This window comes from Rhincodon typus, chromosome 5 (assembly GCF_021869965.1).
Source record: "Rhincodon typus isolate 14 chromosome 5, sRhiTyp1.1, whole genome shotgun sequence".
Classification (NCBI taxonomy): domain Eukaryota; kingdom Metazoa; phylum Chordata; class Chondrichthyes; order Orectolobiformes; family Rhincodontidae; genus Rhincodon; species Rhincodon typus.
In genome coordinates this window covers 18,966,307-18,978,719 of record NC_063336.1, presented here as the reverse complement: position 1 = coordinate 18,978,719, position 12,413 = coordinate 18,966,307, and the positions used below count along the sequence as shown (strand labels likewise).

The window sequence follows — 12,413 nt, the reverse complement described above, 5'->3', positions numbered from 1 at the left end:
TTGCAGCAGATTTGCTCACAGTCGGGAGTCTGGTAACAAATCAGAACATCCGTGCTGTCAGTGGAGTGGCTCTTGATGTCAGCAAAAGCATTAGATTCCCGATACTGGCTACGCAGCTGATGAGGGGAGGACAGGATGACGTGATGAATCTGTCATAGAGGTCCACAGCATGAAAACAGGCCGTTCAGCCCAACTTGCCCATGCCACCCAGTTTTCAAAATTAATCTAGCTGTATTTGCCCGAGTTTGGTCCATATCCCTCCATACCTATTCAAAGAAAGATTTTAAATTAATAAGGGACCCTGGCTGGGGTCAGAATTGTTGAACTGAACATTGGTTCCTGTGGTTTCCGCAACGTCAGGATTGGAAACCGGACATGGGAAGACTGGCCCCCAGTGTCTCTGACTCTTTCCTGGAAGTCTTGCTGAGGGACTGATGCTTGCCAAAGATTGGGAGAAAAAAAAAGACCATTCGGTGTGGATGGAGGTGGCCAAAGAGGTGAGCAGTAGGAGTGTGTCCCTTCACCTGAGGTGCTGCCCCAAGGATATTCTTTAGGGGAGTGGTGTCCCAGCCTTCTTCCAATCAGCACTCCTCAGAGGAATGCACTTTGCGCAGCTGCCCTCTCCTCAGGGGCCTCGTTACATCTGTTTACGTGCTCAACTCAACAGTCAACACACGTTATCCTTGTGCTGTCTCACACCGTGCCACATAGTTACTCACCAATGTTGCTATGTCCGCTTTTCCATACAAGAGCCAGCAAGTCCTCCAGAGATAGCCACCTTGACAGCCCTGGGCGATGTGACCCCACTGGGAAGGAGATCTTATTCCAGGAGGCAGCAGGTATCGACGGCAGTGTCCTGATCAGAGAAGCAAAGCCTCTGGAAGTACTGATGCTCAGACATGTTGAGTGAGCCGATTCCTCGGCTCGGAGGGCGTGTTAGGGCCCTCACCTCTTTGGAGCTGGATCTCTGCATCAATCCTCTTACCATATGCAGAGTAGATAAAGCTGAGAAGGCAGCTAGCACGGTTTACCTGTTTCTCAGCTTCATCCTCAGAATGCAAGCTCGACCTCCAGAATCTACTTCCACATTGCCAGGAAGTGCCTATCAAAGTGAGTGAAGTTCAAGAAAAAGGAGTCTAACAGTTCCTGGCAAGTTTGTCGTTTCCCTGTTCGTTTGCAAACCCACTGAGGTTAAACCTGAAAGTGAGAAAGGCCATGTCAGTTTCCCAAGCCTCCTCTTGCCAATTAGAAGTCTGTGCAAAGTGTGATAATCCACCAGCACAGTAAATAAACAGCTAGGGAGGGAAAGGAAACAAAATAACCAGCCAGAGTTCAGACTTCAAAATTCACGTGCAAATGGCTTGTAAACTATCATGAACAATGTCTACACAGTATTTAGTAAATTTGTAACAAATTTCTCTATGTTAACAACAACATTAACTTCACTCCCCTTATTCCACACTCCCTCAACCCCAGGGAGCAATCTGCTCCCAATTCACCCTAACCCAATCCTTATCCTATTGCAAAACATGTTAAAAGGGGGGGGAAAATGTAACCATAAGTAGGAAGAAGGCTGAGAGAGAGGAAGACCAGAAGCAAGAGTGAACAGACAGGATATTCAAAAGGAGTTTTGTTTTTAAGTGGATGGAGTTACGGTAAAGCAAACTGTTTGTGAAGAAGCACTCCAGAGGCCTGGGATACGGTTCAAAGATGGATCAAAAATTGACAGTGAAACTGTGAGCGGGTAGATGAAGAGTAAAGATGAGGTACTATTCTGGAACCAAGTAATGGATAAGATCATCAAAGAACCCCTATAATGTGGAAACAGGCCCTTCAGCCCAACAAGTCCACACTGCCCCTCAGAGCATCCTACCCAGACCCATCCCTCGTAACCCAGCTAATCTACACATCCCTGAACATTATGGGCAATTTAGCAAGGCCAATCCACCTAGCCTGCATATTTTTAGACTGTGGGTGGAAACTAGAGTACCTGGAGGAAACCCACACAGAACGTCGCCCAAGGGTGGAATTGAACCCGGGTCCCTGGTGCTGTGAGGCAGCAGTGCTAAACACTGAGCCACCACCCTGGTCTTAAAATTCCCCAGATGGGAGTGCGGGGCATAATCAAGAATAGCTGTTGCACGAGGACGAGGACAAGAATTCTGAAATGAATTCACAAGAGTATAAAGCAAACTTGGGAGGGGAGGGGTGGAATGGAAATGTGGGTTTTTGCACATGTGAGTACTCAGGCAGCAGAATCAAATGTTTGTGTGCTGTTGCTTTTAAGTCTTCGTCTCACCTTGTGCTCCATTTGGGGGATTTTAAGATGCTATTCATTCCCCAGATTTCCCTTATTCTATGCAACCCGTCTGTCTTTCACAACCAATTTTTGGCTAGTCTTTGAGCCATGATATGCCAGGCCTTTTAAAAAATGGTTTGCTTTTCTACATCTTTGTGCACAAAAAAACCATTTGTTTAAAACGTTCGGTTTTTAATGATTCATTTTTGTCTGAATTAAGTGGCTGGGTCACGGATCATAGAGAAGATCAGTGTCTGGTGACCTCTAGTGGCTTATTCAGCTCAATGCACGGGAATGAGACACATGGATGGCAGTGGTTCAAGCCAAGGCAGCTCACAAATCACCTTCTCAATGGCAGCCAAGGATGGACAACAAATGCTGGTCCAACCAGAGGCATCCACATCTCATAAATGAATTAAAATAAAAAAGCATGTTTGGAAACCATTGTACAAAGAAATGTGCTTTTCATATTAAAACATACAGTAATAATTTCTTGCGAAAACATGTTACAATTGTATATCATTGACAAAATATCACTTTTCACCTTTTTTTTAAAGAAATAGACAAATTAGAAAAGGTAAAAGATAAATAATATTTTGTTTAACCTTTCATACCTAGCTGAAATAATATAAACTTGTATTCACATTATATCTAAACTGCTATACACGATGAAATTCAGTTACAGGCGGAGATAAATCATACTGTAATACTGTACGATTATAGAGGTATCACCATGGATGAACCAAGGCAGTGGAACAAGAGACATTAAAGTGGAAAAAAGCTACAGTCAAACCTTTGATAGGCTGCTTTGATAAGGGGAAGACCCAGTATTTCTTTCAACGAGTGTTCTGTAGACAAGCCAGACCTCAAGGAGGTGGTATTTCCCTTCATGTCACGTGTGCAAATTCAAATGACACAGTCATTTAAATAATTGAAGAAAAGAACATACTGATGAAAATCAAACACCTCCTAAAAGGAAAGCTGTGGTGGCTTCTTCAAAATGCCTTTAACAATAACATTAAAAGAGTGCATTTACTAATTTGTAGGCTGTTTCAACAGTGCTACTAGCAATACAGTGTGATCCCATCATTAATAGAACTAGAAAATATTAATTTGACTTTTCCTCCAATGATAAGGCAGTAGTATATCCTGCACTTGGATAAATTGATGTTACTAGTCATTCAGTGTTGGAGGCTCCTTAGATGCTTCTGTACTACTCATAATGCAGTTTGTTTATAAATGAGAGATCAAACAACAAATCATTTGGTAAAATCTGTCTTCACTCATAAAACATCAAATTAAAATTGTTCAAAAGAAACTGTGTTAAGCTGGATACATTTGCATTGCTGAACATACAAATGTGATCACATGACACAACACAAGCGTAAACGAACAAAACATTGTACATGTTGATTCAACACATTTTCACATCTTTGAAATATAATCCGAAGCGTTTGATAACATTTTTCTTTTTCAGTTTTCTTAGATAAATCATTAAGGTTATCACAATTTCTTGATATTATTGAATCTCCAGAACAGCTTCCACTAATATTCTACAGTATATTTCCCCCTTTAGACTGCTGGCAGATCATGACAACTTCAGGCCATAAATGTGCAGCTTACAAACAGTATTACAACTAGTATTAATTATATAAACTTTCATCAAAGTACATTAAGACTTTGATCACTTCATCGAACCATCTCTTATCCCATTCTATTTTAACTCTCCTGTACAAGATGTGTTATCCTATAACATCTTACACTTTAAAAGAAAAAACTGAACTAAACACTGCTGGTTTTCATTCAGTCTCATTGCTTACTGTGGAGATGAGCACGATCCAAAAGTGTCAATGAGATCCTAAAGGGTATTGACGAAGTAGACATATGCAACTGTTTCCCTTTGTGGGACAATCTAGAACAAGGGGTCATGGTTTTAGGATAAAGGAAGCAGATAAAACAGAGATGAGGAGAAATTACTTGTCTCAAAGGGTGGTGAATCTGTGAAATTCATGACTCAGAGTGCGGCTGATGCCGAGACACTGAATAAATTTGAGGAGTTAGACATATATTTAATTAGTAATGGGCTGAAGGGTTATGGAGAGCAAGCATGAAAGTGGGGTTAAGGCCAAGGGCAGATCAGCCATGATTATAATAAATGGCAGAGCAGGTTCAAGGGGCTGAATGGCCTACTTCTAATTATGTAATTACCCCACAGTCACATATTGGTGGTTGCCTATCATGGCTGATGGACAGAAGCTTGGAACTTTACTTGCTGCAACCTGTGGGCTCAAGTTTGTGGCATCGTGATGTTCACATCTTCTCAGTGACCTTATGCCATACGCCATTTTAAATTGTGTGCTTTGGACATTCGAGTGAAACTCTTGCCCCCAGTAGATAAGGGCCTCAATGAGATTCAAAATATTCATCAAATGACAATATTTATCAAATCCCAACAGTAATTTAACTTGGTTTCACGAGGCTGCTGCTTGTTCAAAACGTGGTATCAAATACCAGCAGATGAAGATGGCTGACAAGCTAAGTTCTGAAATTTCAGTGTGAACTAGGAGGAGCAGCAGCAGAGAGTTCTGGTCCAGCCCACATAATGAAACATACAGCCCACCCTACTAGGCTTCTCCCCCCTAAGACTGATCATCTACCCACCGTTTCCTAATCCATTTAGCCAAATGACTAAGAACTGTTTGCACAAACCTTTGGCTGTATCATAAGCACATCGGTCATAGATCATTAACGGTACGGTGAGGCATGGGTGTCTTTAAACAAAACCTGAGAAGTGAATTGATCCAGGCCTGATGTCAATGAGCTTTCCCAACAGCCAAATGAGTTTAACTCATTTATCCAGAGAAAGTCTCTATGACTGTATCAATAACTTACTGACTTATTTTGATAAAAATGTGCTCTCACTTTGAATCTTGCACAGTCCATGACAGACTGTACAACATCTCAGTCACCAGCATTACATTAGCTCATGATATTAGAATTTTCTTGTATCTGTGTATAGCAGCTTCTGTAACACCAAGACTCACTTGGAAGATACCTGTTGGCACTAGAGAGGCAAAAATCTGTGTTTTAACATCAGACTGCTCTTCTTCAACTGACACGTGCTGCACATCAATATGTTCAACTGGATCTGTACCCAGTTTCTTTGGTGTTGTATCTGGATTCTGCTGGGCAGCAATATTTCCTTTGTTATTTGGGTGACTCTTCAGTTTCTGCCATTGCTGCATCTGTAGCGAGAGTTCTTGGCTAAGTAGTAGTACAAGCGTCCCACCAATGCTAAGCACCCTGTTTTAAAACAAGTGGATTACACGTATTAGGTGCAGAGTGAATTGTCTATACTGAATTTGAGCAAAAGCTTTAAATAGAGAGATTTAGAAATTTAACAAAATCATCTGAGGAACATTTGGTTTCAGTATGTTCATAACAGAACACCAAACTTAATCTGATTATGGCATGAATTTCACCTCCTGGTTTTCAACTGATTTCAAATTTGCAATTGGCTCAACCACTTCAATGCTCAGGAAATTCTATCCTCTATGACAGAGAGGCTGCTAAACATGTGCCTGCCACATCCACACCCTTAGCATGATGGGTGCAATATGAGGAAAAGCTACAAGACACCTTAAGTAAGCTTGATAGTCATTCTGTCCCTTATGACCTCTGCCACCAAGAAGAACAAAAGTAAAAATGTCAAGGGGAAACCATCAGGTTCCTGACTAAGTCACAAAGCATCATCTCTTGGATCTAACTAGTACCACTACGGGAACATCAGCACGAGGACTGTCTGAGTTTAAGGAGATGGTCCTCCTGAAGAGTCTCAGGCTGAATATGCAATGGAGAAGAGAGCAGGGAAGTAATGTAGTGGTCATCTTATACTACTTAAACAGCAGTTTCAAATAAAAAAAAATTAAACAGACTATTTGCTAGTAGATTTTACTTTGCCAGATGGCGTTTTAATTTCATCATCATCAGCACATTATGAAACTGTAATTCTAAATGAGCTTTAAACCAGAAATTTTTTTACATTTATATTTGTTCATGGAATGTGTGTTACCAGCAAGGCAATTTTTTGCCCATTCCTGATTGCCCACTAAACAGAGTGATTTGCTCAACCATTTCTGAGGGCAACTAAGAGAGTCAACCATACTACTGTGGGTGTGGACTTACATATAGGCCAACCAGGTGAGCAAGTTCCCTCAAGGACGTGTGTGAACCAAATGGGTTACAAATGTTAATGATCGTTGTCACAGTCACCATTACAGAGCTTCCAGTTCCAGGTTTATTAATTGAATTTAAATTCCACTAGCTGTGGTATTAGGATTTGAACTTGCTTCCTCAGATCACGAGGGATCACTAATCCAATTAGGTTGTCACTAAGCCACTAACTGCCCGGAAGTTGTTGAGAAATATAGATTTTATTTTTGCACACAAGATCCACCAATATTCTGTATTTCAAAAGAACAATATTTGACAAAACACCTTGTCCTGATATGCCAGATTCTGTTTATCATTTGTGCAGGATATCCAGCCATCAGCGAGCCCTCATCCTACACATGCAAATTCACCACTGTCAGTGGTGGCACTGCTGAGTTACCAGCCCTAACTGAGTCAGCAGCTCTTAGATGTGAGCTGCCATTCTTAAATTGGACATTTAAATTGGTTATTGTCAGTAATGTGCTGACTCAGTTCCTACCACTACCTGTCATGGGTTTATTTCTTGTTTTTGGCCCTGGTGGCAGGACTTCAGCTTCTGATAAAATTCAGCCTCATGTGATTTAAAAGAAGTGCTTTGGCATTCCAGTAATTAATTTTCCTCCCTTCCTCAATTCCAAATTTAACTGAAATCTAAAAATGAAATCTAATATGGAAAACGAAAAGAGACAAATCCTACCTCACCATTTCTTTGAGGATGTATGGCATTATTGTCTTCATATCCTGTGAAATTTTAAATTTTTTTCCAAATGGAATGTCACAGATGACTACATTCATGCTTTCTGTAAGTAGAGGCAATTCTGCAATATGTAAACCAAAGTTACACATTTTAAAGTGAAACAAGATTCAACTTTGACACAAACACTTTTTTTATAAATCAGTACAAATCCAAGTTAAATTGACTTTTTGCTAAAGTACAGTGCAAGGTATCAACATTAGTAACAATTAATTAATTAGATTTAGTGCTAATACAAAACATTGGTGTTCCTTTTAAGAGAAAAATCAAATAGGTAGAAAGCACAAGGAATATTCTGTCAGAGATAGTAGGAACTGCAGATGCTGGAGAATCCGAGACAACAAGGTGCAGGGCTGGATGAACACAGCAGGCCAAGCAGCATCATAGGAGCAGATTCTGTCCTCAATTTTGACTGCCTTTTTTAATACAAACAAGGACATGATTAAGCATTAAGTGTATCGGTCAGGGAAGCAAATCATCTTCAAATGCACTCCTAACCCAAGGATCACTGCATGTATTATTTAAACTTCCTTGTGTAGAGGAAGTCAAAAAGGATTTATCCTACCTATCCAACCAGACATTAGGCTTACCTTTAACAAGTGCCCCAAATGTAAGGCTCTAACTTATTCATTGAAATTACTATTGTGGATTTATCATAGCATTATGAGGATTAACTCTACAAATTTGTATTGGATGATTACAAACTCCAAAGGAAATTCATGCTGTAAAGCCTGGGAAATATTATCCAATATACCTAAACTTTGAATGGCAATTTGAAGAAACTGGAAGATGCCTTCAGAAATGCAATTTAAATCTAAATAAATTACATCCAAATTAAATCTAAATAGGAACATCATTAGATTGCACTTTATAAAAGGATGGGAAGTAGTACACATCCCTCTTAACAGAGGCAGCATTACACAGAAAGACTGTTCCAAAGATGCAGCTTGACTAACCATCATGCTGCAGTTTCCTCAAGTAACCAGTCACACTCAGAAGTTAACATAATATAAAAAGACACCAAACATTCCAGAATTGGATGAGGAATTTCTGTTTGCATTGCAAAATGCATTTTGCCCCATAAGTTAGGAGGTACCTTTTACCTGTGACAGAAGCTCTCATTAGGTCAATGCTGTTGGTCAGTTTTGCAAAGCACACATTGGCAGATGCCATCTGCAACTGTGAGGCAGTATTGTCTACTCCATGGTAATATGCAGTCTAGGGAAACCAACCAAAAACAGTCAAGGTAACTACATCAAGAGAGGAATGCTCATAGATAAATAGGACAGGTTTTTATCATGATTTCTTAAAAGCTGAAATCTTGTCTTCTTCGTTCCCTGTTTAGGTCTGAAGCCGAGCATTATTGCTGTCAATGTATGCAAGCAGTTTGTTCTCATGTCTCCTTCAACACAATTCAAGCCAATTAGATCAGAATATTCATTTGCCCAAAAGTTGTAATTTAGGTGATGAAAACATATGATAGGCACCTCACTATAATGGGAGCCAAAATTCAGAACATGCACTGCACTGAAAAAAAAATCAGCTGTAATATAAATGCAGAGATTGTAGGATCCAATAAGACTTAGAATTTTGTTGAAATAAAATCAGGAATTGGTGTACATGCACGGTATGTCAGGTAGGACTTGCAAGAGACCTTTATAAAAGGTCTTTGACCTGAAACATTGATTCAATTTCTCACTTTCAGATGCTGCCAACTTGGAAATTTCCAGTATTTTCCATTTTAATTTTAGATTTCAAGCAGCTTTGCTGTATAATTTGAGAATAAACTACACACTATCATAGCAAGAGGCAGACTATTTGTGTGGCTCCAGTGTTCAGTAATATATTAGAGCCCCCTAGATCTACAAATTTGATATTATTTCATACCACAAGAATAAATACAGCAATTTTGATCATGGGCTTTTATTCCCAAGACTAATGTTTAAAAAAAGCTTATAATTTCCTCTATTACTTTCATTAAAACTGATTTTCATCAGACCTCTTCAGTATTTTCTGCATTATAGCTACAATACTTCATCCATGCTTAGCAATGTTTAATTACTGTGAAGTATAAAAAGACACCTGAGTACTACAAAGTATAAAAAAGTATTCAGGTGTTGCTTTATAGCAGCACATATTTCAAATTCTTGAAATAACATGAAGGGCACTTGACAGGGTAGATAACTGCAGGGCCTTCCCTCTGGTGGGGGAAATATTAGAATTAAGGGACACAGTTTACGAATAAGAGGTCTCCCTTTTAAGGCAGCGGTGAACTGAACCTTTCTCTGAGGGCTGACAGTCTATGGAATTCTCTCCCCTGGAAAGCAGTAGAGGCTGGATCATTGAAATTATCCAGGGCAGAGATAGGTAGATTTTTGATCGACAAGGAAGGCAAGGGCTAATGGAAGGAAAGAAGAAAATTGAGTTGAGACCACAACTGGATCTCATTGACTGGCCTACTCCTGCTCCCAAGTCTAAATTTTTTACACAGGACTCCATTTCTAATGTTCTCAGCGAGCAAAGGTTTAAATCCTACCTTCTCTACACTGACTACGCACACATTTACAAACTATTCAGAAGTTAGTATTGAGACATTACTTACAGGCCATTCTTTGGCAGCTTCCAGCAAAATGGTTCCTAATCCACACATTGGATCAAGTACTAGTGAACCAGCCTAGAAATAATGAGAAAATATGTGTGTTCATACTCTGCATGAAGTAGCTTGGAGACCTTATATCGCAATGCACCGTATCCTGTAAAATCCAAATCCGTGGTCCAGCAATTATGTATTAAATGCAATTGGCTCTAATGTCTTATACTTTGATGAAAGTAGCACTGTGAATGCAGAAAAGAAATGCAAACACAGCATCATTCATTATGTGCTAGACAGTCTCTTCCTTTAAGATGTAAAATGAGTTTCAAACATGTGAATGACTTAAAAGACCAGAAGGAATATTGTTATGTTGGTGCTTCCTCTGGAATCAGGAATAATATACCGGGTAGACAAATGGTAAATCTGAACAGGAATGTTTTATTTACGATGCTCACCTCCGTAACTGGTTCTAGAGTGGACCCAAGCTCTGCCGCTCCAGGTCACCTGACCAGTTCTCTTACAGGGACAGCATGCCCAACTACATACACAACACTTCCCACTTTATTTTAAAATTCCCATTAATAAATATATATACAACAATTATCAAGATTATACAGGCATTGTACCCAACACATGTACATTGTTAGGAATATTTACAAAAGCATGGCAACTGTCAGGACTGCCCATGACAGAGTGGCACAAAGTGGCTGACAACTGCCCCTGACTAACTCTGCAGCAGAACATGGCTGACAGTATGACAGTAGATACAGAGCCTTGGGAAAATACTTTCTTAATGTAGTCTCAGCAAGTCGAACAATTGCAAGACTGTTTAATCAAGGTTACTGGCTGGGACGGAATGTACAGCTGCAATTTCTTACATAGATAAGAACATTTTACACTAAGTAGTTGTCTCTCAAAATATTGTAACAGGTTGAATTAAATAATACGAGTGGGGTTTAGTTAAGATTCTTAAGATAACCAAAAGTATAGATTCCTTGGTAGCTACAGATCTACAAATGTATGAAAAATCACCAAAAGAAAAGATACAAGCAATAGAAGTGGTCCCACCCCTTATTAAAGTCTGTGAAAACATTACAACCATGGGTGGAGCACCAGCCTGTCCATCTGTTTAAGATGCTGTAACCGACAAGTCAATAACAGAGGGACATCTTGGCGTCACTGACCAATAGTATCAAAGGGTGGTGGTGGTGTGGGGGAGGAAATGCGCATACTAAGTTTTAACCATATACAATCTGACATTTTTGTGTGCCTTACTGTGAAGAAAATCTGAAGCTGTAACAAAGTTGTACCTCAATCCACCACTGGACTCGTACTCTCATTGGAAAAATATGAGATCTAACAGTAACCATGGAAGAACAACCACTCCCCGCTTATACAAGACATCCCATCCACAGACTAAACAATATGATCAGTGTCTCGGGGGACAGCGATTCCTAGAAGACTACCTCCTCATATCAGGAACCTTTTCTAGCATAGTCGCCCAGGTTTCTGGATTCATGTTATTTCACAGATATTCCCCTCTCTGATTGGCTGTTGCCTCCTTCATGAATTTGACCAACCCAGGCTCGGAGACACATGGTTTGGTCAACATCCCAGTCCCATTTGGAACAGCTTGGTTTTCCAAGGAACATCCTCCCTCTGATGAGGTCTGGCGACCAGCTGGTCCGCATGTCTCCTCCAAACCAGTTCATCCTTAGTCTGTACGGTATATGACACCAGTTCTGTTTGAGCCAACACCATCACTGGGATCCACTTCTCCTTAGGCATATAATTTTGGGCCAACAGAGTCTTTGGAATAGTCTCGACCATGTGAAGTAGTTGTCCATGTCCTTCTGTGTACAGGTCACAGATTCAAAAAGTGCTGTGAAGAGGAGTCTTAGGGCATTACTACAGTGCATCTTAGACACAGTGCTACTACTGTGCACTGATGATGGTACAGTGAACGTTAAAGTTGGTGGATCTCAGCAGGCAAGTTGAATCATACTCCTGACCAGTGCCTTTTAGACGTTGGAGAGGATTTGTAGAATCAGGAGGTGATGTTATTCAGTATGGAATTCCTAGCCTCTGACATGCTGGTGTAGCCAAAATAGTTATATGGCTGTCCCAATAAGGTTCTGGTCAATGGTAATGCCATGAAAATTGATGGAAGGGGATTCAGTGATAATAATACCACAGGGAGTTGGTTAGATGTTCACTCATTGGTTATGGTCATTGCCTGGCATTTTGTGGTAACTAAACAACTTGCTACTTATCAACACAAGGACAAAAGTTGTTCAAATACACAAACATATGGGCACAGACTATTCCAATATCTGAGGAGTCATAAATGGTACTGAATATTGTGTGGTCATCATTGAACACCCATTTCTGACATTATGATCGAGAGAAGGTAAATCAGCTGAAGATGGCTAGGCCAAAACAGTACTCCGAAGAACTCCTGCAGTGAGTCCTGAAACTAAGAACAAAAACAAAGTTGCTGGAAAAGCTCAGCAGGTCTGGCAGCATCTGTGGAGGAGAAAACAGAGTTAACGTTT

At 40.1% G+C, this 12,413-nt stretch overlaps 1 protein-coding gene across 1 annotated transcript in view; it reads right to left on the bottom strand.

The window, feature by feature from the left end:
• Positions 1-3,561: 3,561 nt before the first annotated feature.
• Positions 3,562-12,413, bottom strand: part of thumpd2 (THUMP domain containing 2) — a 42,099-nt gene continuing 33,247 nt past the window's right edge. The window contains exons 5-8 of the mRNA XM_048597236.1: positions 9,868-9,939; positions 8,369-8,483; positions 7,209-7,329; positions 3,562-5,602 (exon numbers count right to left, since the gene is read on the bottom strand). Coding sequence (XP_048453193.1) covers positions 5,284-5,602; positions 7,209-7,329; positions 8,369-8,483; positions 9,868-9,939 — 627 coding nt within the window. The 3' untranslated portion in view covers positions 3,562-5,283. The remainder of the gene's footprint in view (positions 5,603-7,208; positions 7,330-8,368; positions 8,484-9,867; positions 9,940-12,413) is intronic.